Source organism: Bombus affinis, chromosome 8 (assembly GCF_024516045.1).
Source record: "Bombus affinis isolate iyBomAffi1 chromosome 8, iyBomAffi1.2, whole genome shotgun sequence".
NCBI lineage: Eukaryota > Metazoa > Arthropoda > Insecta > Hymenoptera > Apidae > Bombus > Bombus affinis.
This window is the reverse complement of record NC_066351.1, coordinates 11,661,895-11,689,705: the sequence shown is the minus strand read 5'-3', so window position 1 is coordinate 11,689,705 and position 27,811 is coordinate 11,661,895. Positions and strand designations below refer to the sequence as shown.

Genomic DNA, 27,811 nt, shown 5'->3' with positions numbered 1-27,811 from the left:
CGAATTTTCGTTCGTTACTTTCGAAACATGGCACCGCAATCGCGTCGATCGACGATCGACCGGCACATCGATCGCTGCCGCTCGTAGAGATCGCCGAGACATCGACTAGATCGAGCGACTAGAGGGCGAAGCTTTTCCTCCAAGGTAAGTCGAGTATTTCGCATTGCATATAAAACCGAGAAAGAAAACGGGCCGCGGTGTAAAACGGTTGGAACGCGTGCTCGTGAAGAGTGGTGAATGCCGGGGGCCCCAGACCGAGAGGAAATCGACGAAACACGGAGACGTTAGGAGGCCTCGTATATTATCGCGTCGTGTAGAACATAGGCTTTTAGCTGTAATTCGACCTTGTACACGGGAGAGGTCGTGCAAGCAATAAACAACCGGTGTCTACATCTCCTATAAAATAGTTTTACGAGCCGACTGGAGAGAGGAATTTCGCATAACCATAAAGTCGGAAAGGAGGCTCGCGCCGTATCGCGACACGCTCGCCACGTTTCGGCGATAGCGGAAGCCATAAACTCCGTGAATAGAAATCTTTTTTCCCTTGACAAGCACTCGTCCGTCCGTCTCATTCGTCGATGGGGTCGTGTTCGTTCGTGGGACGCGAAGATTAACGCGTCTGCTATTGTATCGCGCGATGCTCGGTTCGTTCCCTCGATCCGGGCCTCTGGCTCCGCAACGACGACAATGGATACGGCTTCTAAATTATGAAATTTACACGTACGTACGAATTTGGTTGTTCTTTCGTGGGAAGAAAAAAGGAAGAAATAGGTGGGATCGCCGGCGTGGAAGAGCGAAGAGCGTCGATGGACTTGAACGGGGGGCGAAGGATAAACAAGGAAAGGGTGAACAAGGGCGAGCCGGTGAACGAGAATCGAGGGTCCTCGAGGCCGAGAAAACTCGTTGGCAGGGGTTAAGTAAAAAATTTAGGATCGCGCTTACACCCTTCAATTTAATACGTGACGCGGCAGAGAGGAACAGTGAGATACGTGCGTGCGCGCGCGAGAAGAGGCCGCGTAAAGGTCTCTTAATAGAGAGGTCGACCTCCGAAGGGTAGGAAGGTGGTGAGCTGCAATTAGCCCCACCAGACCGAACGACCGGGCCGACTCGACTCGATTAGCCCATGGCCAGGAGATTGGTCTGCTTTGAGCCGACTGGGTGGTCTAACCAGGGTAATTTTCGGCTGCCGTCGACGTTCCCCTTTGAGGGAAAAATGGCCCCTCGAAATTGGTCCCGGAGTAACCGCGCGCGCACCTCGTGCCAGAGACCCGCTGCTCGTTCTGCAACGCGCCATTTTAGTTTCTCCCGTTGCTCACGGCCGAGAGATCTTCCGGTGGTAATTCAATTTCGCTCGACATCCGCCGATCCGGCCCGGTTATTACGGCCTAATGAAAACATCGGCATCGCGGAGCATATACCCGCACGGCCGGACGCGATGCTCGATTTACCGATTACCGCGTTCACGCGTTTATTTATTTTTCTCGTCGCCTCGCGCGCGAGCCTCTAACGATGGTTGTACGTTGCTCGATTTTTTGATACGTGGAAGACGTCGGTGAACGAGCGGTAATGCGGCGGTTGCTCGTTACGAAGGCTCGTAAAGCGGAAGGAAAAATGACGGGACGTAACGATTGAATGGACACTGGCGCGCGAGCGAACGAACGAGCTGAACTCTCCCACGAAGAACGATCGTTCGGCAACGTTCTTGGAACGATTAGACGCGGAACAATGGGGTCCGCGGAACGCACGTGGGTCGTGACGCGCGACAAAACCGCAAAACGCGACCGTGATTAATCGTCCTGCTCGCCTTCCAGAGAGGGAGAACCGAGTGCCGTGCGCCGGCAACGCGCCGTCGCTCCTTCTCCTCTTCTTTTTCTTCTCTTCCCTTCGTCGTGCTTCTCGCTTCCCGCTTCTCGTCGAGGTCCTGCCAGTTCGCGCGTTTCTCCGTTCGCCTCGTCGCCTTCGAACCACAGCGAAGAAAGTTGCGACGATAAGGCCCTGGTCGATAACCGGATGGTTCGTCGAAAGTTACAGGTCGAAGATCGTTCGCGACACGCGTTCGTCGAGCTTTTTTCACCGAGTCTGGAGAAACGTTGGCACTCGGGGGAAGAAGCGGCCGAACGAATCGGAAAAGACGAAGAAGCAGGAGAGAAACCGAGGAGGGAGGAAATTGTGGAAGCAGGTCCTCGTACGCGTTAGACGGTGCAAGTTGCAAGTGTACAGGGGCAAGACATCGAGGCGCCGGAGGTGGTCGGTCGTTCGAGCCGGCCGCGCTGGTCCGACGCCAATATTAATTAAACGATCCCATAAGCGCCTAACAAACTGGCTGTACGTTAGGCGGTTTATTGGGGTCCCCGAGCAGGACGTTAAAATGTTCCAATCTTAATTAGGTAGGTGTTTACAGGAGGATAATTCCACGGGCTTTAAGCCGGTGCACCGTTTACCGTTTCTACCGAACGCGGGCCACCGGCCGCGACGACTCTCTTCTTCCTCCTCCTTCGAGATATTCTTTCAAAAGATATTTCTCGTCTACCTCGCGTGCTCTCTTCTCCAGCCATCTCTCGAAGGACGAAGGACCGTGCCACGAGGTAGGTGGAAGAGGTCGTTGAAATCTTTACGGTTCTTCCAGCTTCTTGGAATTTCTTCGACCCCCTCTCCGTTCGTTCTCCGCATCCCTTTGCTCTTTCCCTCTCATTCTCTCCCCCTGACACACTGGTCTTGCGTAATTAGCCACGCGTTTCTCTTTTTTTCTACTGAAAGGGCAAGCGCTAAGATGGTCGGGAGAAGCTAGCAATTTTCGCTCGGAATGCGCTCCGGATAAGCTTTCATCGTTCTTCACCTCCTCCTCTCTGTCGTTCTCGCGGTACGACGTTCGTTTAATTTCGTTGCTCGTATTGTTCGATTTTCACCAGACCTCGGAAGCACGGTCACGAGTTGCGCTCCAGCGCTAATTCGCATCGATTCGAGAAACATTTAGAAGCGGTTAGCGTTCGCTGTACGCTGTCTTCCGCGTTCCTCCGAGGAACGAACTTCGGTCGTGTTCTCTGCCGATGCCTCGACCATAGCAATAGCACTCGTTCGACGTCGTCTCTCTGCCGTTTCAAAGTTAAAACGAAAGCGGAAAATCGCGGTTCTCGGGCGGCGACGGGCCGCGGGCGCTCTCCGTTCCTCGATCCTTATCGCGCAAGATCGAAGCGCGGTTGCGATTCGATCCGCGCTCGAGATTTAAGCGAATCGCGGAAAATCGGTTAAGCCGAACAGCGTTTCGGCGATAGCCACGTAGGAACGGGAGGAGGGAAGAAAATTACGGTCGCGAGGAACGCGTAATTTTCCCTTGGCTCGAGTCGAGAACCGTGTCGTAATTATCGGTCGCATAATATCCGAGAATTTATTCGAAAGAATTTTTCTCCGACCAGGAGGAATTTCGCTTTATCGTTGCGGCGTTATCGCGGGTGCCACAGCTACCAGGCCTAAGCTCGTTCCAAACCCGTAAGAAAATCACCTGCATCGTTTCGTCATTCGTCCCCTTCTCTCGATAATTTTACTTTTCCTTCTCTTCGCTGACCACCCATACAACGATCGAGCGTGCGTCGCTCGCGATCCAATTTCGTTGTTTGGTTTTCCATAAAATCTTTCTGACGACAGGGAAATCGCTTCTAGGACGACGAACGAGCCCGCGAAGCTGAGTCTCGCGTCCGAGATTCGGCGAATCCAGTGAAAATCACAAGCAGGTCGCGAAGAGCAGAGACGGAACGAGGAACGAGCTGTACCGTGCAGGGGCAGAGACAGAGCGGCAGCGGGACGATAAATATCTCTGTGAGGTCGCGTTGCGAACACACGACATTGTGGGCAATGGTCGTAAAGCGACGTGTTGCCGAGCCCTCTCGGCCCTCGGCTCTCTCCTCCCTGTCCGAGCTCCGCTCTGTGTTTCCGATGCCAGATTATACGTGCTGGACCGTGGCACCGACAACTTCATCCGCGGGGCGCCTCTGATTTATCCTTATTAATAAAACTTTAAAGTGCTGTTAACATGTGCCGGAGGGTTGCGGTGACGGCGAACGCGCCGCAGAAACCGAGAGAGACCGACCGGGAGGTTGGGACGACGAAAAAGGAAGGAACGGCTCATGACCGGGCAAGTATTGCGCTTCCTCCAATCTCCGTAGGCGGTCAGACTTTCGTCATGCTTTCGTCCAATTCGACTACTATTTTACGTACCAGTCGATATCGCGTGAAACGTTACACGTTTCAGTTCTATTCTATCAGACAGAAGAATAAACTCGAACGTTACCGACGATCAAATCGGATAGAATTCTTCACGAAACTCCGGGAGTTGTCCTCTCGTCTGCAAGACGAATAGTCTTCGATCCAAGAGAAACTGCAGCGAGTCGTCGTGAGAAAAGCAGAGAAAACGCGCCGTAAATGCAAAGAGCGTAGTAAGACGTTGCGAGCGAGGAAGCTCGAGAAACGGTCGAAAGTTTCTCTGGCAAGCTGGTGCACGCATGGGCGCACAGCGGGGAGCTTGGGACTGCGAGAGTCATGGCTCGCGGGACAAGGGGACGGGATGGGGTAGTGGAGGGTCCCGAGGAACCGAGCAGCGCCTCGACGAGATATCAGGCATTATTAAAAGTACATAAACACCGCGAGGTAAAACGCGAATTATGACCGTGGCTGGCTGTGAATTAAGAAGGGGCGACGATGGAACGATGAGAGTACGAGATAAAGAGTCATCGCGGACTTGCGCCTCGCTATCGTGTAGCCTCCTGCGTTACAACCATCCTATTTCCTTTTCTCTTCGATCCTTCTTTTCTTTCGTTTATCTGCTTACGCGATAATCGCTTTTATCTGAGGAAAAGCAAACTCGGAAATGACCGGAGATTATTTGCTTGGGCCTGCCCTTTCAGAACGTAGGTACATCGGAAAGAAGACCGATCTCGCGTCTAGGTTCGCGCTGGCGAGAGTAGAAGACGATCGCGATCGCTGAGGAATCAGTTGAAACGGAGATAATACCGCGATCGCGGGCTTTCTCTTCCGTTCTCTTCCGTTCTCTTCCGTTACGTAAACCAGTGTGCGTCAGAAGAGAAGCGGTAAACTTATCAGCCGACGACGAAACGACTGCCTCCCGTTTTCACCTCGCAGCGTAGCAGTCGAAAGATCGGATCGCGACTCGCGAGACGCGCCGATCGACCGACTGACGAAGGGGACGCGGATCGACGAGGTAACGAGAGGCGACGTCTGGGAGTTTTCGGACAGCGGGATACGAGGGATGCCTGATCCCCTAATGAAGCCGTTTTCGTGGACGGACCCACCGTTGTCCCGTGGGTGGGAGCGAGAATCGTTCCTTTATCGCGAACGGTCGATCTGAGATCGACGTTTCGACTTCGTATATCCGCACGATCGGCCATCGATCGACGATCCAACTCCAACGTAATTCAACGATCTCCCGTCGTCCGCGGACCTACTCGATCGTTCGCTGCTTCACCGTTGCCGATGCCCTGCCGCGTTTACGATTTCGGTCTCGTTTCTCTTTCGTTTTCGCGATCGACCGATCGCCGATTCGGCGGAATTATCGCCGCGCGTTGCAAATTCGGAAAAGCAATATACGAGAAAAAACAGAGTCGTCGGCTCGTTGATAGCGCACCATTTTTCTCGGTCTGAAGTCGCCGGTTCGGTTATGAAAATGCACGCAGAACGAAGCGGCGTGTCTCGTGCTTGTCCTCGTGGCTTTTGGCTCATGTCGCGCGTCCACCCACGATCGGGAGGATATGGATGCGAGCAGTTAGTCGAGGGGACGAGCCGCGACGCGGTTGAATCATCGCGAGCACCGAAACCGTGCATCGTTGCTCTATCGCTTTGCGTCAGCGAGAACCGAACGTTGCTTCCGATTTATCGAAAAACACGAAGTAACGGAGAAAAGGAGAACGGTGGTAGGTTAGCGCGCAGGTGCGCTTGGCTTGATGGGTCTAGCTCGAAAGGCTAGAAAACGTTTATTACGCTACGACCGGTGAAAACGGTCCCTCCTCCGAACGCGTCGGTCCCATCTCATAAACGATCCGTTTTACGATCCCAACGGTGGTTTTCGCTGCACTTTTTGCCCGTTGCGAGCTGCCTTAAAGCTTACCTACCGATCATGAGGGCGAACAGAGCGGTCAGAGAGGCTGCTCTCTCTTCGTCCCTCCTACCCGATGGAACACCTACCGCGATAATTACGTGACATTTTGTTTTGCGACCGCAGGGGATTTTTTCCTCGCCTCCGTTCCGACCTCGCGCGTCTCTTCGAAACGCCAAACTCGTTGCCTCTCGGCTGACCAGCTCGCTTTCTCTTTCTCTCTACGTTGGTTGAGCGACGCGCGGCTATCTGTTCGGCCGTTTTAATTTCGGCTATTACCTTTAAATTATCCGGGCCGCCGACGAGTAGCCTAATTTTTATCGTCGCCAGTTGGGAAAAAATTTTATCGCCCCGCGCAGGCCGCTCTCCGCGTCGAACGGTGCGAGAGGCGAGCGGCGGACGTGGGACGCGCGAGTCGATCGTGGTGCGGCGGAGGTCGGAGATCGAGGGCCGACGGCAACGTTCCGTCGATTAACCTCGAATTATCGTCGCCGATTCGTAATTACCGGGAAATAACTCAATAAGGGGCCGGTGGAATACGTGGCGCGGGCCATCGATAAAATATCAATTTCGATAATGGCCGGTGGGTCGGTGGATCTCTCGCGCGAGCAACGAAATCGAGAGGGAGAGAACGGTCGAGAGAGGCGCGAGAAGAGGAGAGGAGAGGACGATTTTGACGCCTCTCCTTCGCGGCAGCCTTACAGTGTAATTACGAGGCTCGCGGAACGCCGCGGTGGGTCCAACGGGGTCCTTCGACCCCCTTTCCTCTTTCTTCCTCTCGTCCGTTCATTCTCTCTCCTTCGTTCGCTCGATTCGGTTCGCCCTCGTAGCTCGGATCTTTTCCCGAGTCCATTCGCCTTTTTCCACCCTTAGAGCGATCCCGCTTTCTCCCGTAGGATAATTTCACGCGGAGCAACGCTCGCGGATAACGATTTCGCTCGCGAATACCCGGCAGGAGTCGTTTGTACGTTTTCTGGAACGAGGACAAAGAGACACGATAACCCGTAGTCACCGATCCCAGCGGTGTATACTAATTTACCAGGAATCCCTCTTCCTCTTCTTCTTCTTCTTCTTCTCTTTCCTCCTCTCTGTCTTCCTCCACCTCTCCTTCTTCCGTTACCGCTGCTGTTGCTGCTGCTGCTACCTTCCCTTCTTCTCGTTCGTCGAACGTTGGACAGAAGAATGAGTCGAGTCCTCGGATGACCAGGTGGTCCCCTGTTTGCGCGTACACACCCGAGTGCTCTCGACTTTTTCCCTCGCTTCGTCTTCGCTCCCGATGATCTCGACGTCGAATCGCTTTAGCTAAATAAACCCGATCTCCGGCTCGTTGTCCTCCCCCCTGCCTCCCGCCACCCGCTCTCTCTGTTCGCGTTAGCCGCGGGTATATCCGCTCGGTCGTGGCGGATCGATCGTAAAAACGTGTGTATCGTGGAATCGGGAGCGGATCGGGGGCCACCGCGACCGAAGGGGCGGAGACCGACCTTTCGTTTTGACGCCTGAACGGATTCTGCTCGACTGCTCCCAAGATATTTCCAATATCGTAAAACCATTAATTACCGAGTGGACCCGGTGTCGGTGTATCGGTTCGCTCTGCCTCCGAACCTTCTCTCCTTCTCCTCCTCTTTCCCCCCCTCCCGCCAACCCTCCTCCTGCGCCCCTCGTGCCTCCGGTGTCGGTCGACTACTTAGGTGGCCGTCGCTGACCGGATGATGTATTTCGGCGTTTTTGCTCGACATTAATAATAACGTCTCTCGATCCCGGCCAGTCGCTTCTCCCGTGAAAGGACCTCTTTCTTCATCCAGGTTCATTACCGATCCCGCTTTCCGTTCTCGGCGCTCGATTTTCTTCTCGATCTTTCTCGCCGTAGCTCGACCGACTCCGCCGATTAATCGTCCCGCTCGCGATACACCGCGCGTGATCCACGCGAGCCTCTCCAACCATGGGGAATGGTACCGCTCGCGTCAATTCGTCACGGTACTCTTACGCGATTCTTTGCACTCGCACGGTCGCCGGACAACGGTCTCGACCTTCGTGCGAAACGGGAATGTCGATGGAAAAGAACGAAGAAGGCTAGATACTAGAAGGCCGAAACGTACGCGTCCCGCGAATTCCAGCTCGATACCGAGCAACTTCTTGAATCTCGTAGCGAGCAACAGGGAGAGGTAGGGGAACGCAGGGAGAGATAAAGCTAGATAGGATAGGAATCTGGTTGTCGATGAACGCGTCTGAACACGGTGTACGGGGAATCGCGATCTCGTGCTTTCGTTCCCACAGTCGGCAGGGACGTGGATTCCGAAGGAGATTCCCTTTGCTCGTTCCGCGGAAGACGGCCAAAGACGGCAAAGGGAGCAGCGGAGGCCGCGGGGGCAGGGGCGTATGCGAGCGGACGCGCGCTCGCGCGAGCCAATTCGGCCGAACGGGAACAGGAACGAAAAGAGGTGGAGAGAGTATCGGCCGAGTCCTATAACACGCCAAAACACCGATAATTCGACCGTGTGGTCCCGAACGTCAGCCGATATTCTTTCCCACGAATGGCCCTCGGAAAGGACGACCAGATCCACAGGGCCCGCCAAAAGGGATTCCTGCCATTCCGGCAGCCTATGCTCCGGCAAACGCGTTCACGACCCACCTTCTTCCCAATCGCAAAAACGATAAATTAGTTGATTTACTCGCCCGTTTTTTATCGGAAATAATTCCTCCCGAGGACGAGATCTCGCCGGAGTGGAAGATTAGGGCAACAGGAAGCACGCCGGACTTCTTCGTCTTCTCCTCTTTCTCCTTCCACCGTTTTCTTTTTATTCCTCCACTCTCGTCGTTTCCTTCCTCCACCTTCGTCCTCGTAATCGTTTACTTTAAACCTCTCAGCCGGCCTCTTTTTACTCGGATCCTTCTGTTTGTTTCTCCTCTTCCGCCGCTCGAAATTACCGATCTTTTCTCGTTGTAATTTTATTAACGAACGACCCATCGCGAGCTGTCTCACCAGATAAACTTGCAAAGAAAAAACTACGGTGAACGAAGAGATAGAGAAAAATGGTGAGAAGGGAGAAAGGAAACCCGAAGGGTTACGAGAAGCCGGGCGGAATGATAAAATCGGTGCAGGAAGGCGGGCGAAACGGCACGCGGCGCGTCGTGGCCGATCACACGCGCGTGGCATCCCTGATGGGGTCCTGTACACGGTGTGACGCGAGCCCGTGTCTCTCGGGGGCCCTCGATTGTCAACCTCGTGGACCGAATTTCGTATTCGTCCGGCATAATGAGCCTCTCCCGCTGAAGACGAATCTTCCCGCGAAACCGTGAGACACCGTGAAGTCTCGTTCATCCGCTCGTTCGGTATTTTTCTCGGGGCCTTGAATCCCCACGTTAAACGGTATATACCGCCGATCGTGGTAGCTTCCTCCTTTCGACTTCGATCGACTCCGACGATTCGTCCGATCCAAGCAAATCAAAGTTAGACCGGAGAACGCGTAACGCGGCCAAAAGTTCCGCGAGAACGAGATCGACGCGCGGTTCTCGAGCATCTGCCGACGAGCAGACAGAGTCTCGCAGAGATCCTTGGGAGATTTAGTTCAGCAGGATCCTTGGAAGATTCCGGAACGAGCCGCACGCGTGACGGTATGCGTAATAATAGTAAAACCGAATGAATCCACCTTCGCGTCCGGTATATCTCGGTGGTTTTCGGGCTTCTTGGAGCCGTTTCGTCGACGACGACGACGAGGTTGGTCGGGGAGCGTAACGAGGGGCAGGGGACAGAGAGTAGCATCAACACAGCAGCGGGTAAAAAGGCTGGCTGGCGAGGCAGACGGTCGCGCTGCCGGTGCTCGAGTGACCGTGATGGAGACGAGGGGGTGGCCGGTCGAGATCAAAGGCACCGCCGTGAGAAGTGGCCCGGCTGCTCGAGATTCTTGTCTGCCGGGATGGTGGGAGCCCCTCGCGCGGCAAGAATTTGTTTCAGTATCGCGGCGAACCTACCCTTCCTGGTGCCACCTAATTCCATCGTGCGCGCTGCCGCACGATCGCGGACCGTTGCGCGCGACTCGGTTCGCGGGAGGAAATGGCCGGGTCACGCGGTCCTTGCGAATCGATCGGCCGATCGAGGACCGACGTACGTTCGCCGGAGCTCTCGATCGTGCTCGATCGACGCGCGGACTCTTTCGGAATGCGCTTACAAGTGGAAATACCGATCGTTAGGAAAGAACGGGGACGGGAGCGGCGGAGACGACGAAGGAGGCTGGATACGGGTCGCGGAGAGAAAGGGACCAGGAGGAGGCAGGGGCGGCGGGAGTGTCGGAACCATTAGCGCGGATGCCTGTTCGTATGCGGTCAGAATCCTTTTATCCCGTACGGAGATTCCTGCGGGATTCCTTCGTTCGTTATCATCGCGTGCAGCGCGCGGCCAAGGAGAAACGAAACAAGGTAGAGACGTAGGAGGAAGGAACGCGATGGGAAACGGTCGTTCGTGAGGAAGGGAAGCGGGAGAGTGTCGAACCAGTCCTCTCGGAGGCACGGGCCTCCCACGATATTCGCCCGGTGAGGAGTTATGAAGTCGTCCAGCCGGAGAACCAGTTGGCTATATTTCGCGAGGATAGGTGCACGCGGTGGTGCGACGCCATCGAACGACGAGCGTTTCCGCGGAGACGCCGTCGTCGTTGGATGGAACGTCGATGCCGACGCGTCTTAAAAAGTCAGCGTAAGAAAAATAACGCCTGGAAAAATCTTTCAACTCTTTCGTAGTCGTTTTTATTTCCTCTTCTTATACCTCCATTTTTATAAATTACAAAGAATCAAGTAAAAAAGTCTACTGTGCGTTACAAGTATCGTAAAGAACCGTTTCTTCGCTCGGGGATAGAGGTCGAGTGGTCTAACACCGGGCTAATGATTTTTTCTAATTCTACGTGACAGCGTCGCGCGAATCCAAAAGTAAGGAGTTAACAGGTAGAGACGTATAAAAATAATTTATTCGCACCTCGCGGAGCGTGGGCTTCGTCTCAACGGTGTCGACTATTTACAACAGACTTCTCGCGCGACACTTGGACGAACGCGATTTTCAAAAAAATATATATATATATTTATACATCTGTATATAAATTTGTGTATTTTATATACCTATGATCTATGCATATATACAAGTAGGCGATCCGAAGGATCGGAATAAATAACGAGTGTAACGAATCTCGCGGTCCCGCGTTCTCCCTAAAATTAAGAAGATGCCGCGTGGCGAAGCGATTCGAAGCGAAACGGAGAACAAGAGGGATTATCGTATGTACAATGCAACGACAATTCGCCGATTACTACGTCTAACGTGCTAAGATTACGATCGCGATCCGATAACAATTCTTCTCGCCGTCTCAGTCTTTAGTACGCGTCCGTGGAACGTCGTAATAAATATACGGCTTAGATCGTTTCGCGTAATACTGGGAGACAAGGAGCAGCAACCCGCTCGTACAGCAGGCTCCGTCGCGCGGCTCGGTCAACCTGAACGCGTGAAACTGAACGCAGAGTTGTTCGCGGTAGGATCATCCGTACCATCTCTTTGACAACGTCGATGATCCAGCGATCCACGTGAGACTACGGAAACGTCCTTCGCCAGGAAGGAGGTAGTCTGTTCGGGAGAAAAGGGACCGAGTATAGAGGAGAGAGAGAAAGGCCTAGAGGCACGTGTGTATCGTCTTCTTGATTCTGCAGAGCTGACACTTGACCTCGCAGCACCAATGGAACGTGCAGGCGCATCTCTCGACGACCGTCACCTCTTGCGTCTTGTAGCCTCTGCCGCAGCACATCAGGTCGCAGCCGTCGACACCGATACTCGTGTCGTTGCACTGTCTACCGTGAGTGCCGAGAATGCCAAGTTTCGGGTTCTTCTCGCAGAACGGCGGCGAGGGCTCCAGGTAAACGAGATCCTTCGGACCAGGTGGCTTGTGCTCCGGGTTGTACGGCTTCAGCTGAAAGTTGTACCGGTGTCGACGACCCAGACCCTCCCGATGACCGTGCACAGAATTACTCGCCGAATTGCTCACGATCGCGTTCCCGTTGCCACGCACCCGATCCGAGTTGCTCACCATAACTCTGGACGCGCCGTCGAACCGATCCTTCAGGTTATCCCCGACCACGCGAAAATTCGGTAGCCTCATCCAGCAGGTCTTGACGGTGCAGGAGCCCGACATGCCGTGACACTTGCACTCCTGCCGCATCTCCGAGGACACGTGCTGCGACAAACGAAACGACATTTTTTTCTCTAGTCTGGAAGCAAATTGGTTGGTTCGACGAAAGGAGGACGGGAGAAAGACTTACCGCCCTGCCGGCTTCGTTGTTGTGCAGATTCATCTTCTCGCGTAGATTTCGGCCACGCTCTCCCGTGTCGACGAATTCGCGGGAGAACTTGAACCCGTAGCCGATGTTGTCCGAACAGCCACCCCATTCCCAATCCCGCGTGCCGGATGGTGGCCGCGATTGGTGGGTATAGTCGCAGGAGCACGACTGGATGCTGCCCTCGCTGCACGCTCTCGCGATGCTGTGAGTCACGGCCGCGCTCGTGATGGCGTAGATGAAGGCGGTCTCTCGACAACCTGTAACGACGCGACACCGTTAATGTCCGTCGAATCGATTCCTCCCATTCGTTTTCTCGGCCGTTCTGCCGCGCGTCTACCGATCGAGCCGGAAGCGCGCCGTTGGAGGGAGGAATCGCGCTGCCGATCAAGCGGACGAAACTTTTGCGACGGCGGACGGGAACGTGGGAGGCGAGCGGTGACGTCAGGCAACGTCTCAATCCTTGGCCGTTCGCGTGGACTACCTGCGCGCGCGAGATTCACTCCGCACAGGTGTGGAAGGAACCCACGACGACGTGGTTGAGGGAAAAGAACGTACCGCGGTCTTCCAGCGAGAGACAGGGACGGAGATGAGCGGCTGGAGCGAGAACGGAACGAGGAGGAAGGAAGAGAAAGAGAGAAAAAGAAAGGGAACGCGACCTTAACCCTGAGTGGGCTGACCCGACAGGCACCTCGACCTTATCTGCATAAGGCGCAGGTGCCTGCCGGCACCTTTGCGGCCAGCCGACCGAGGTACCGCGAGCTGCCTCCGATCCGAGGAGTCGTTTCGCCAATTGCCACTTTTTTGGCCGCGCAGATAACACCGAATTATCGCGCGATACTTCGACGAGCTGTATCGATACGTGAACGAGGTAAAGAGCATACGCCGGATGGAAAGGATGCTCAAGGATGGCCAGGTCGAAGCATTTGTGGCTGAACAAAGTAAGACGTTAAGCGGTTTCGGAGTGAAAGAAAAGAAACCGGTATTGGAAACATAATCAAGCGCATCAAATTTTACAATTAGATCCGAATTCGTCACGAGTGTTTTCCGCGCCGGGCTGTCACTCGGCAGTAAGCAACGTTCGCGTTCACGTGGTCTATGCGAACCAGAAAAGCAGCCTTCACGCCGAAATAGGGGAAGAATAGTACGAGGTAAGGAAGAGAGGTGGAAAGAAAGAAACGATTTTTCCTAATCCCGAATCCAAAGCGAAGACCGGAGGCGAAAACGGTGGTCGACGGGAGCGACGGTCCTTTCCAGCCTCGAGGTAACACACGAGGAACAGCCGACGGCGAGGCAACGTAAGATTTACGCCGTTCCACTGCGTTACCGTGCCGGATCTTCGACCTGTCTCCCCGAAATTTCATCGGTTACGGATATTATTCCTCATCATCTCCGACTGCCATAACGAAAGGATTACACGGCTGGTGGGAGTTTTTCTCGCGAAAACGCTCCGTTATGAACGCGTATGAACGCGTTGTCGACGATGAAATCATCGGGATACTCGGAGCGTTTATCGTAGCCGTTTTTTCTTCGCGATTTTATGATCGTCAAATAGTCGATGGTCGAGATAAAAGGTGACGAGGCGAGTCGCGAGAACGGCTTTTCAGGCGAAAAATCGTTATCGAAAGAGAACACAGTTCGAGAAGAAACGAAAAGGACAAAGGGAAACGCGGCGAAGCAAAAAGAGAAAAGCACGATTCTGAATAATCCCTAGGGATCCATTGTTTGTCGTCGTGGACGAGTAGCGTGCGACCACGGTTTCGTCATTCGACGGGCGATAAACGGTTTGACGTTCGCTTTATCGGCCCGTACAAATAGAACGAACAAGGTGGAAGAACGGCTCGTTTGCCGTAAAGCAAACAGTCGGACGCATTGCTGGAAAGTTTTGGCTCGTTTGCGCATCTGGTCGTTCCGTACCTGTCCGTCCGGAGGAAAATCCACGGCGACGAGTCGAGTTTCGCGATCGCGGTTTTGCAAAAAGCGAGCGCAAGAAAGGATCCGAAGGACCGAGATTCTCGACTTAAGACTAAAAAGGCGTCGACGCGAGATCGAGCCGAGTGACATAGCGACGTGGCTTTACGACGGTTGTCCACGGCCGTGCTGAAATTCCAGAAAGATAAAATCGCCGGAAATTATTGCTACCGCCGTGAAGATCCGGAGGAAGTCGGATGACGATCGAGATAGATAGATAAATAGATAGATAGATAGATAGATAGATAGATAGATAGATAGATGGATAGATAAATAGATAGATAGATAAATGAATAGATAGATAAGTAGATAGATAGATAGATAGATAGATAGAGAGAGAGAGAGAGGAGAGGCGAAGAACGCGTGATTGGTCGAGACGAGCAACGTCGATCTTCGAAAAACTGCATCGACAAGCTCGCATCGCTTGAATGCAAAAGTGCTGGAGGATAGGGGACGAAGGGGACACAGAGGAGGGTGGAGAGGGGTGCGAAAATGCGATCGCCATATAGGCCGCGAACTGCCGCGGGAACTCGTACCGAGAAGCGTGGAAGCAAACAAGATGTAAAAATCACGGAGGACCGATGAGGGGCAACGGGCCCATTGGCTCGCGGCTCACGTTTTCGCAAGAAATCGTGGCGTGCCGTCGACACATGTAGCCCATCATAGGCCGCGATTTATGGCGGCGTAACGCCGTCGTAAAAACCCGATGACGGGTCTCCGTATAAGACGCGACGCTCGCGCGCCACGCCGTTCCGATATCGATCGCGAATTTCCCCTGTAAATGGCCTCCCGATCCTCACCATCCTCTCTCTCCGTCTCTTTCGATCTCGATCTCCGAGTTCGCCAAGTGCACCGGATGCATCGTCGTTCATGAGCGCGCTCGTGCGCTCTGATCGTTTTCGTTCCGCGTTGCTCTCTGCCCGAGCGGAATTCGATGCGAGATCCGTGAAATCGAGGGAAAACGCGAGGCCAGCACGGAGGCCTCGCGAGATTCGCAGTTTACCGAGCAATTAGACGAGCACGGAGCTCGGCTCGGAATCCACGCGAGGCCGACACCTCGGAACGATGCGCGCCGCAGGGGAAACGAGAGAGAAGAACCGTGGCCGGAGAAGGAGCACCAACGAAACCGAGGGTAGATACCGATGCGGTAGGTGGCTCTTGGCGGCGAAATGATTACAGGCCGCGAACCTATTCACTACCAGCTATAATATCGAGTACAAACGCCTCCAAAAGTATCGCGGCGTTCTTTCGGGTTGGACACGCGCGGGATGTTTCTGCCGTTCGAGTCTCGAGGAACGGACGTTACCGAATCGAACGGACCTCGTTCACGGTCGAGAGGAATTAAAAGAGAAGAAAGAGGAACGGGAGATCGGATGAAAAACGAGAAGAAAAGCACACGCGTCGTGTGTAATCGTTCGACCCCCTGCATAATCCGGAAACGACGGTTTAGGTCGTCGCGCGACGACCAGTCTGCGCTAGAACCCCTCTTCGATCTCTAAATACGACGAGTACGCACGAGCATTACGGATCAAAGATAACGATCTACTCTTGAAAAGCTGTGTTTCCCCTCGCGGGTGCAAACGCGAACTCTGCTCCGAGCAGATCTAATCTCGGGTAAAAAGGACAGAGACCGGATCGCGATCGAAGAGAGAAACTGGTGCTCCCTGATCGAGTCGAAGTAAAGGGTGAAAGGCTGAGGCGCAGTTTCTTGCTGCATCGAGGAATCGATGGATAACTTGATTCTCGCAAAAACATTCGGAAATTTGATTCCCGTTGGACCGTATTCCGATTAGGCGACAGAGACACGGGATGTATTGGAGCGCGTCGATGCGTGGCGTCGCGTAAGGGTTACGGTGCTCCGATCCATTTCCTCTCCGCTATTTTGTATCCCGTGCTTCTTTTTCGGTTTTACTAGCGCGATAAGTGGCCATATGGGGACACCGAACGTAATAGGGCAGGAGCGGGCCGAGCGAAAAAGCTCGGCTTACAATCGCCTCGACGAGATCTAAAAGAGCCGCAGGGGAGCCAGAACTGGTACGAGAAGGTCCATTATCAGGTTGCAAAACATACATCTGGTCGGTGAGGGCACGTGCCCGGAGCCTTCGGACCAAGGGCACGCCCCTTTCGATCCCCTCGTTCCTCTCCACGATCCTGATCCTCACCCTATCCCATCACACCGGTTTCCGCTACAACCCTCCGAGCGGACACCCTGTCGTCTTGGAATAATCTTCCGGTCCAGCCGTCCCGACCACCCCTGTTCCCGTCGCCGAATTTCAAATAGCCGATGTCCGCGGTTTTGCCAGGCCGATTGGCAAAACCCTTTGATCCGTCGCCCGGACGAAACACGTGCGTTTTCATTCGAGATAGAAAAAACGCGATACTCGACCGCTCGTATCCGTGACCGATTTACGCTACGATGAAATTAATCGCGTACTAACTAACGAACCGTAATTTAATTACGCTTGTACCTTAATTACACGGCTGAAGGGTTAGCGTTTTACGGTGCTTCACGAATCGATCGACTAACGATATTACCGCGTTGAAACTCGACCACTTTGTATAGGTTATTCGGCGATCGTCCCGTCTATCGATAATGCGGCGCGATTATCGGATCGTCCAACGACTTCGACCGACGCGTGGTCGCTCGCAGCGGCGATAAGCTGGTCGCGAATCGACGCCACGAAATCACAGATTCGTCGACCGCGATTTCAGAAACCTCTCTCCGTTTCTCTCCACTAGCTCGTCTTTTTCTCGGTCTCTTTCCTCGAAACCTTGTCTTCTGTAAATCTCTATCGGGAATACCGGTTGTCGGAGACGACCACGGACAATGGGCTGTTTTTTGGAACGTGGAACGAGTCCACCTTATGGTCCGTTATACATGTATATATGGACGCGGCCGTTTTATCGCGAATCTCGATTCTTTTCGAATCTAGTCCGAGTGGTAGCCACGGCTCGAGAGAGGGAGGGAGGGAGAGAGAGAGAGAGAGAGAGAGAGAGAGACGAGAAGGGGAAAGAGAAAGAAGAAAGGACTCGAGCCTCGTAAATATGTTTGCTAATTTCGTGATCGGTCGCGAATATCGTTAAGAGCGAAGGTACCTATATCTTTTGATGCCAATTAGCGAGACTCGCGCCGATGATAATTTTCGAGCGGTAATTAACGAAACCGGTGATTGGTCAAGAGAGAAAAAGTAGCGGCAAAGAGAAAGGAAATGTGCTTACCTCTGTCGACGATCTTGCCAAAGAGGTTTTTCCCACGAAGAAAATTCTTGGTCGAACAGTTCCATCGACGATTGCGAAACTGATGTTGGCACTCGGCGATCGCTTGGTTCGCACCCCTAGCCACGGCCATTAGGACTCCTGGGTTTTCCCTGGCCAGTCTGCGCTGCTTTCTCCTCAAGGTCGCGTACACTGTGGGATCCATGTGAAGAGAAGCCGGAGACATTGGCAAAAAATTGTTGGGTTCTCCTGCCTTGGCGATTCCCCTGGGAAGAAAAGCGAACGAATCGCTTCGTTTAGTTTCGTTGCGCGTGTTTGTCGCTCGATAAAGAGAGAGAAACGCGTTAGACTGTCCTCTCGAGTCTTTCGACATGAATTCTGCTCAGGATAGCGGATCGGAGAAGGATCGAGCGAGATCGAGGGACAGGGCCTGGCCTAGGAAGCCGACAGGCGCCGCACGAAAGACACCCTTCCAAACAGAGATCGCGTTAACGAAGAGTTTTGACAGCGGACGATGACGGTGGAACCGCGGGACGCGGTGTTTTACCACGACATACTTTGGTTCACGCGTACAGCGAACCGTGCGAAATAGCCCGTTCCGCGATTCACGGTCGAGATCGCGCGTCATTGATATTTCTCGTGCGTTCGCTCGACGCTAATTTGGTTTACGCGTAAAAACGGTATATCGAGAGCGGCTGGAGAGCGGGAGGAAGAGAGAGGAGGAGAGAGACGGAAAGGGAAGCAGCGTAAAGAAGAGAACAGGGTGGAGGAAGGGGGGAAGGAGCACGGAGAAGGATTAGTTCGAAAGACGAAACTGGTTCAACAGTTTCGGTCAACGGTAGCCGCGTATATATAAATCAAGCTGCCGCGCGAGTTCTGGCTGCGAAAGAATTCGCGTCTCGATCGATCGAGCGTCGCGCAGAAAAACGCTCGAGAGCGGTCTGCCCGCGTCCCTTCGTGGGAAGAACGTGCAAACTTTAGAGAAACGTCTGGCGTGCGCGCACGCGGCGGGATCGGGACCTTTTCGAAATCGCCGGGAACAATCTTCACTGGCGGAGACGAGGCTCGTTTACGAGGCTGCCGTTTCGCTACGCACGAGACGCAGCAACGCTTGGTTATTTTTTCTAGTTGAGAATGGAACGCGTTTTACGCGACGGGCACCGCGCCGATTCGAAAAATAGCTCGCGCCGGTAGGGATCGGATCTGTCGTCGCCGCGCACAATAAACAGCTAATCGCTGTGTTCGAATTTCCGTCGACGGTCCGTTGTCAACGAGTTACTTGACGCCTAGCAGAGACAGCTTACCAACCAGTCTAGAGCAGCTAGACCGCGCGATACCATACCGCGAAAACCCATCTGGCTGCGACCGAGATCTCTCGTTGACACCGTGCCAGTGAGTGTAAATAAACGGTATCGCGATACACCGCTCGTAAAAGCAGCGAGTACACGGAACACCCCGGAACTGGCTATGCCGGTGGTGACGGCCACTCGACGCGATCCGGCTCTGCTCGACCGATTTTTCGCTCTTCTGTCCAAGTAGCGGCGCGCGCTCGCTTCGATCGCATCCAGGGTGCGGAGATTCGAGCGAAATCCGGTGGAATCTCGGACGAAGCACGCGCGATAATTACTCGAGAGACTGGATACCGAGCGCGTGGCGTCATCGTGGTCGGCATTCGGGTCTTTTTCCATTGCTTTCGTTCTCGCAACCGTAATCTCCTTTCGTCGATGCGCGAAATTCTTACCGCGCTCGATTCGTTGGCCACGAACGCGGCGACGAATCCGCCGGTTTGAGCGCGCGCTTGCTCACTGGAACGTTTATACGATGCATTCGATAAGCGATGTCCATAAATAAGCCGCGCTCCGGACCGGTTAGGATATATCTATTGCTTGTAATTTACGTCGGGCAGAAAGCTCAGGGACGACTCTCAACGATCCTGCCCGGTTTCTGCCCTTTCTCCCCCTCGCTTCTCTCCATCTAGCCTGTCCACGTGTTTTCTGCCAGCGGACACGCCACCACCACGAAAATAATTTATCGACCGGCGAGGGCTAATAACGATCCGGTGCCACGCGCTCCCAGTGACAAAAGGCTATATTAAATTCGCGCGATTATCGCTGAATTAATTCTCCCCATCGTCTGCAAGAATTCTCAACTCGAAATCGCTCGTTTCTTTCGAGAGTCGAGCCACGTATATCGACCGATGGGATCGCGATCGCATGTGGAACGATGTCGCGAACCAGGTTGAGACGTCATGACTCTCATTCGACGATGCGACGTCTTTTTCACTCCGTCCCGTCGACCGACTTAACGTCGCCCGCGGCTGCTCCACTCCCGCGAATCGTCTGATTTTTCAACGAGCGAGCGTATCTCCGTGTCGGCTGCTCGCGGTCGAATGGTCGAACGGGACCACCCAGAATCGTTGTCACGCGTTTCGCCTAGCTAGCGGGAACGTGCGCTAACGCGATAAGTAATACCCTGTTACCGGCAAATATATTACCGATCTGCCAACGATATCTATAGAAGAAACGGCGACGAGACTCGTAGATGTAAATTCGACCGAAAAGTCAATCCGCCTTTCGCCGACAAGTCCCCGGCGATAAATTACGCTCGACTGCGAAATTCGAAGCAGGTTGTCGTACGCGTCCACGCGAATTTACCGTCGTATTAGATTAATTAATTCGTAGGTAATAATTACTTGCGCGTCGTGGCGGACGTGCGTGGCGGTGTGCTAAATCAACGCGGCTGGAAAAGCAATCGAGCTCGGCTGATTTATCGCCGACACTTTATCGTTATGCGGATACTTCCGCGGCTATCTCTTTCGGTTGCGAGCGAGCAACCACGCACGCACGCACGCTCGCTCAGTCGTGCACCGCCAACGTTATTTATTACCCGGCTAATGAAGTTAGCCATTATCTAATATCCATCCAGCGTTTTCTTGTTCCTGCGACGTGCGCGCGCTTCAACCTATGAGAAATCATTGGCGGATTGAAACGAACGAGCCGAGACTTATGATTAATGAATTAATAAGAAGGCGCGCGAGTGTCGCTGCCACCGTTAGCTCGATAAAAGACGCGAGACAGGTGTTAACACGGCTCTTGCCGGCCCGCCTAATTAACCTCCAAAGGTTACATCGACCAATACGCGAAAATCCATTTTCCCTTTTGACTTTTTACCATCGCGCGACAGAGGCGCGGTCGAGGTCGATCCGTCGCGTCGATCCTGTCATGCGCGCGGCGACACGTCGTCCTTCTCCGCTTTCTACGCAGCTAATATTCAAAGTTTTTTCTTACTCACCACCACATCGATCCTCTGCCACGGTTTTTGTTCCTGGTAATTTCGGCGATGGAGGCGTGTGTCGCCACCGCCAGAGCGCCGATGATCATCCAAAGCCTCATTTTCTTTTTCTTCTTCTTCGCGATCAAATGTAATCGCGGCGCGTAGATCCTATCGCGATTCTGATCGAGCTTCGTCGAGCGATGAAACACCATGCACCAATGCTCACTCACCGTATTGCGAACATCACACGATAATATTCGGGAACGGCGTCGCGCACATAGTAAGCGTTCGTCGTGGACACACTCGATGAAGACGGAAATGCACGTGGTCGATGATCGTTCGACAAACGTTCAAACCATCGTCCAGGACGACGATTCGGAGTACTCCGTGTTCCGGAAGGAAGGAGGGAGTCGTCCAGAGCGGTCGGTATCTCGATCGAATACACGAAGCGTAGGCAACAAGCGGTCAGCTGTCAATGGCAGCAGCTCGATCGCAAAGACCGTAACACCGACAAGCGACCGTTCGTTGGGCAACTGTAGTCGGTAGAGCGGGCCAGATGACGTCGAGTGCTGGAAACTCACCCCCCGAAGGGCTTTTTTCGAGGGGTGGGTGTCACCCTTGCCGAGTTCTCGCCGAATCAGAAGTGGTGGGAGAGGCACGGGAAGGCCGAAGGATACCTGGCAACCCTCATCGACGTTTTCCGTCGGAACAGGCTAAAACCGGTAAACAGGCCGGTAACCCTCGAATCGTTCGTCTCGATCCTTCGTCGTCGTCGGCGTCGTTGTCGCGTATACCCGATCGTTCCTCTTTTCTTTTCCTCCGTCTTGTTGCGCGTTTCGTCGTGTTTCCTTTCGTCCCGTCTCGTCTCGTGTCGTCCGGTCTCGCGTCGTGCAGCGAAACGGAGCAACGACGATCGTCCTTGTTCGGTGTTATCACGTATCGAGAGGGCGAGTTGCCGCGTGATGAGTGCGCGCGCGATCGATCGACCGATCGGCCGATCGAACCAACGAATCGCCGAACCAACCGAAGGACCAACGAACGAAACGCGTTACGTGCAAGCGAGCAGCGAGCAGCGAGCGAACGAGCGTCGACCCGCGAGAGAACGCGCCAAGGGGAGACTCGTCGTTTCCTTCTCTTTTGCCCGGTCTCGGGGGGTACGGTACCGACTTGGAGAACCAATACCCTTCGACGGACAAGTATAGGCCTCGGCTAGCGACTGCACGCGCTCCTCCGCGGAAGAGCCGATCTCTCTTCAGAGAGAGAACGGAACCTTCTCCCCTCTCCACCCCAAGGCTCCTCTACGCGTCTCGTTTCTTCTCCCCCCTAGCGGACTCCTTCCTTCTCTCTTCCTCCACGCTCCGTGCTTCCTTCTCTTCCTCCTTCCTTTCTTCTTCTACTTCGCTTCTCTTCTCTTCTCTTCTCGTCTCTTCTCTTCTCGTCTCTTCTCTCGTCGTCCGTCTTCTCTTCTCCGCTCTTCGCTTCTCTTCCGTTCCGTTTTCTTCTCTACTCCGTCGTTCGGCGCGACGCCGGCAGCGGCGTCCGTTTCCCCTCGACCGCTCGATAGCCGGACCCCCCAACGCCGATCGAATCTCGCCCCGCCTCTCTTCGTTCGACCCCGGCCCTTCTTCTTCCGCTCGATCTTCCGATCCTTCGATCCTCTCTTTCTTCGTTTCTACTTCTCGACTTCCTCCTTTCCTCGATTTCGCGTTGCCTCTCTTTCCCCCTTGTATTTTCGTCAATCGAGTCACTCTTGGGCGAAGCGTCCTCCTCCTCGGCGATCGCAGTGCTGGACGTCGATCGCGAAGAATATACAGCAAAGAAGAACTCGAACGTAGGTTTACGACATGAACGTCGGTCATAAAGCGAGATCGGCGAGCGTTTTTCCACGAGGGTTGTCCGATCGCGAGTGAAACCCGTGGAGGAGATGAAGTTGGCAGCTTCTGGTAGACGTCTCTTCTCTCTGCTCCACGTAGTCTAGCACGTGGCTTTCAAGGGGAAATGGCGGGCGGTCCTTATCAAGGCCACGCCTGTCGAGTTCCCCACTACGTTCTTCGTGGTCATCGCGCAAGGAACTTTTGTCGAAGCTCTCCCACTCTCCGAAAACCTTCCCAGATATCACCCTCTCTCTCTTTGCTTCTCTCCCCCCTCCCACTATCTCGCTGCTACTCATTCCCCGTTCGCTTCTCTCCCCCTTCCTGGCTGCAGTCGAGTACAAACGCCGCGACGCTCTCTCACTCTCCTCGTCCTACCCGTCTCCGTTCTCCGGAGCGTCTCTCCTTTCTCCTCTTTTTTCATTCATCCGTCGAGAGGCTCTCTCGGTCCCCGTTCCCCTTTAGCCGTCGCAGCTGGTTCGTCTCCGTTCACGGCCCGCTTCCGTCTCCCTCGGTTCGACGTCGCGAGAATGTACGAATCGAAAGGTAGAGGTGCACACATGCGTGTGTGGGAACGCGGCTCGGAATGCGAGAAGAGAAGCGCGCCGCGCGTACCTATGGATCCGCGAGCCGGCCCGTAGCGGACCTTTTTCCATCGCTCTCGCGTCTCCCGCTTCCTTTCTTCCGTGCGCGACCGCGAATCTCGCGACCGCGAGCGGAAATCACCAACAGCTACGTGTCGCGTTGGAAAACGAAAGTTCTCGAAGGGAGCGCACGGAACGGTAGTCGCACGGAAGGTGGATGAGGGGAACGAGCAGGAGGAGGAGGAAGAGGAGCGGAGGAACGCGGCGAAGACGAGGCAAGAAAGAGCAATTTACGGGCGACGTAAAAAGATCGGAGCGGCGGATATTCGGGAACGAGGTCAGCTCGCAGCGGTCGCAATCCCGACGAAGAGTTACGGGGAGATTGATCGGCGTAAATCGTCGCGGCGACGAGAGCGCAATTACGTTTTTGTCGACGCGTATCCACTCGCTCTCTCTCTCTCACTTCAGCGTTCTCTACGGATCGCGCTGGAAACTCGGGCGGAGGGAATGGAGCGGACCCCGAGTTTGTCGCCGGCAAAATCCCGGACAATTATACCGCGGGAATGCTCTCCGCTGCCGAACCTCGCGATACCTTTCTTCCCCGCCGTGTTCTTTCGCTCACCGTTGCACCACACGCGGTCGACCGCTGACGTCTCCAAATTGATCGTTCGTCCGCGTCACGATAAAACCACCGGGTTTCTTTGCCTTCTTGCATCCTTGAAGTTGCGATAAGGAACCCGGGAAAATGCGAATCGAACGCGACCTACGAGCGAGGATTCTGAAAGGAATTATAACGACATGTTGGGAGACTGTCAAATCGGTAACGCTACCTGTAGTCGTCTACAAGCAGTTAGATTCTTTATTTATGTATCCATTTGAACGAATAACACAGTTTGGGAAAATTAACGCAAAAAGAGATGGATGAATACCGTATTCGGTCATGCCGCGAGTAACGTGGTTATTCTAAACGAGTTCAGTTTAAAAGTATATCTCGTAATACGTCGAAGTATTAAAAAAATTGGAATCGGAAACTTGATAGGAAAAGGTATTGAATCGCGGTAAAAGTACGGGAAATTTCGTCATTGATCGATCATCGACAGGTCATTTTTTATCTTCATCCGGGACGTGAAAAGCAACGAGTGCGTTACTTATAGGGCGACCTGATACGTAGAAAACATACGAAGCTTGAAAACTGCAAACATAGACGGTATCGTAGACGTTAGACGATTTATAGCAGAGCGAAGAGAACAATCGGGAAAATCATGTTGGCGAGTGTAGGAATCGACTGGAAACGCTGTTAAACAAACGTTAGTACCGCGCGAGACCATAGAACAACGTCTGCGTCAACGTGTCAGACTCATTTGCCCTTATCTACTTGCACATGCGCGTAGCGTACTCGGCGTTCGTTCAGTCAAGTATGCTCGTTGTTTCGTTTCGCGATTTGCGGCAAAAAATGATCGCCATTCCTTCCTTTCTCTTTCTCTTGGTTCATCGTATCTAACGATCTTCGAGCGAGAGGAAAAGTCGGTGCGTTCGAAAGCCAGATCCGACTGTAATTGCCGCTAACGTTGGCGACTCGAAGCGGCGGCTGCCGCGGGCAAGTTGGATGCGTTTCTTCTCGAGCTCGCGTTGAAATAATCGCGGCCGAGTCACGGGCGAATAAGCTGTTAGCGAGCAGAATCGCCGAGAGCGAGGCCTCGGTCTCGCGTGACAGACTGTCCGCGCCGATTGCTCGCTCGGCTCGACGCTTACGGTAATGACTTAATGTCGACGAGTTGTACAATGTTACACGAGGCCGCCTTTTTCCTGGACTCGGTGGTAACGTTGTACGCTGGTTCCACGCGTGTAACTGCGTTTCGACGAAAATAAGCAGCGTGGCCGGCGCGAACAGCACACGCCGCTTCGGAGCAACGGGGTAAAAATAAGCGCAGCTATTCGAATCCACGCGAGTGGATCTGGCGCGTGGCTTTTAGAACAGATACCCTTTTACCCGACCGATCGATAAATCAATTACCTTATCGATTTCTCGGCGTATTCGTGTACCGATTTAGACGGGCGACACATCGCGGAAGGAGGTAAGATTCGAAGAGGGTGCAGGCGAGCACCTTGGCGATATCGTTGGAACGAGAAGTTCGGAAGCGTGGCGATCTAACGCGTCGGGACTCGATGCCGATCGGGTCGAAGAGGTGGGGCGGCGAACCGAAGAAGATGGTGGAAGAGGCGCGGCGAAACGAGACGAACCTCGGCAGGGCGAGGGTAGTGGAGAGCGGCGAGGAGAGGAAGGGTAAGGCAAGGTGAGGCAAGGCGAGGTGAGAGCGAGATAGCTCGTAAATCTAAATGCCGTGTTCAGAAGGAAGGAGGCTGAATAGGTGTAAATGAAGTTGCGGCCTGTGGCCCGCCGCAAACTCGACCGGACCACCCCGCATATTTTGTCTCCCGTACGTGCTCGTCCCGAGGTTCGGGCCGCGCGCAACTAAATGCTTCCACGCGCGGTATCTGTTGACCCGTACGTCCACTCTTCGATAACAAAATTGCCCGGACTCGATCGTCGACTATGTTCGCGACCCTGACGGTTTTTCCTCCACGCTGCATTTTCCAAGGTTTCGCCGATTAATCCGATTTCACGGATCGCACTACCGCGAGTACGCGCGTGACATCGATTTTTATCGGCAGGTGTCATCGTTAGGAGGATTCGAGATCCTTGTTCGTCGAAGATCCGGCACGAGGAAAGCCTTTCGAAAGATGGATTAGCTTAATATAGGTTAACGTTCATCCTCATTAGCTAACTGAATAGAGACGGGTAACAAAAGGCTGACGGGTCTGACAAACGCAAGGATTCGTTTGTTTCGGATGATCCCCGGCTCTGTTCGTTTTCCTTTTTCAAGTGGCAAATCGGTTTTCATCCTATTTTCTGGATTACCATCTCGCGAACGATTTTCCTTTCTAAAGCGATCGGTTTATAGGAAACACCGACGGCGATTCGGTCCGAGGAGCCACGAGCCGACGAGAGCAAAGGCTATTCTCTTTTCAACGTGGCTCGTCCGCGGGCAAAAAAATTCGAAGGACGCGCGGCCGGAGAGCGCCGGATCCGGAGAGCAGTCGTTGCCTCGGATTCCAAACCCCCGACGGGGATGAATGCAAAAACCTGAGCGTCGTTGGACACGAATCGAGCGGGTCCGGATTCGACGAAAGGCGCGCGGGCTCGTGTATACGGCCTGTTCGTAGCTACGAATAGTCCGTGTGTGCGTGACCGTCTACGACCACCCGGGACACCTATGAGGGGATTTCTGGGCGGGGTGCGAACGCGTCGGTGGACATCAAAGGACCTGCGATAGGTAATTATTGTTTCTCGATGCCGACCAAGCGGAACCGTGAACGCGGTGGCGCCTGCACGATAGGCGCTGCCATTCTCACCCTCTCTTTCTCTCCCTTTTTCCCACTCTATGTTCCCTCCTCGCCTCTTTCCCTCGCCTTATCCTACTCCATCGTGACAGCCAGCTTTCTTCGCTACAGCTAATCGCTGGAAACGAATAGCGGGACGAACCTGCTTTCCCGGACATTCCTCCGGACGCCCTTAATTAAGAGAACGCCGTTCGACTTACCAACGATTCTCCACTGTCTCACATTCCGTTGGTTCTCCGCGTCGCAAGGTCGCCCTGGTTCTTGAATCGCGCGTCGCGTAGCCTCGCCACGAGGTCGACCTCGCCCCGCGGATCATTCAGCACGCGCCTGCAGTTCTCGATCGTTTCCGTTGTCGACGCGTCGCGAGACCGGGAAATTACCCCTTAATGTTCCGGAACGATCCTCGCAAAAAGGGAGCAGCGCCTCGTGACTCGACAAAAAAGTCGCGAGACGTTGCCGCTCGATTCTGTCTGGTCGTTTCTGAGGACTCGAGAGATCGTAGGCAGAAGCGAACGGAGAACGACGGGAACGAAGCTAGTTTATCGATTCTAGGAAAACTCGCAAACGTTCGCGGATGAAGAGATTCGCAACGGAGGTCTGACCAGCGGTGAGAAAAGGGCAAACCCGAGGGAACGTCCCTCGTCGTTGAACTCGTTGCTCGCAGCTCGTTCCGCGGCTTCGTCGAACGATCGTCTCTCCCGACCTTGCTTTTCTCACCTCCGTCCATCCTCCTCTCCTCGATTCTCCGTGCCACAATCAACTTAATAAATACGTCACGCCGAACGTGCGACTCCAAGCTTCGAACCACACGAACCGATTTCACGAGAACGAAAACGCGTGCCGAGTCGGCTTTACCTGAGACCCTGGCCTCCGACCAATTCCGACGAGTAGGTACCTGGAGCACCAACCACCACCCACGGGGCTTGCACGCCGAATTATCCCTTCTGTTATGGGCAAACATTTATGTATTTATTGCTGGACAAACGGCTGGGGCATAATAACCTCACAGACGTGATCGATACGCGTTTACTACTGCTTCGGTATTTCGCTGCAGGGTCTCCGTTCAGGGAGCAGGGAAAAAGAGACAG

The 27,811-nt window shown here is 54.0% G+C and overlaps 1 protein-coding gene across 1 annotated transcript; it reads right to left on the bottom strand.

The window, feature by feature from the left end:
* Positions 1–10,813: 10,813 nt before the first annotated feature.
* Positions 10,814–22,479, bottom strand: LOC126919177 (protein Wnt-1). Its single transcript, XM_050727958.1, has 4 exons — positions 20,885–22,479; positions 17,597–17,859; positions 12,392–12,666; positions 10,814–12,306 (listed from the first exon to the last, which is right to left on the bottom strand). Exons 1-4 carry the CDS (start codon positions 21,076–21,078, stop codon positions 11,749–11,751), a joined length of 1,290 nt encoding a protein of 429 aa, XP_050583915.1. The 5' UTR covers positions 21,079–22,479; the 3' UTR covers positions 10,814–11,748.
* Between the last annotated feature and the right edge of the window lie 5,332 nt (positions 22,480–27,811).

What these genes read in the sequence shown, in the direction of transcription:
- LOC126919177 (XM_050727958.1), bottom strand. Translation starts at nt 21,078, where the DNA reads ATGGTGTTTCATCGCTCGACGAAGCTCGATCAGAATCGCGATAGGATC. An exon ending in GGCAGAGGATCGATGTGGTG is followed by an intron (nt 17,860 to 20,884) that starts GTGAGTAAGAAA and finishes TTTTCTTCCCAG; the next exon opens with GGGAATCGCCAAGGCAGGAG. An exon ending in ACAACGAAGCCGGCAGGGCG is followed by an intron (nt 12,307 to 12,391) that starts GTAAGTCTTTCT and finishes CGTTTGTCGCAG; the next exon opens with CACGTGTCCTCGGAGATGCG.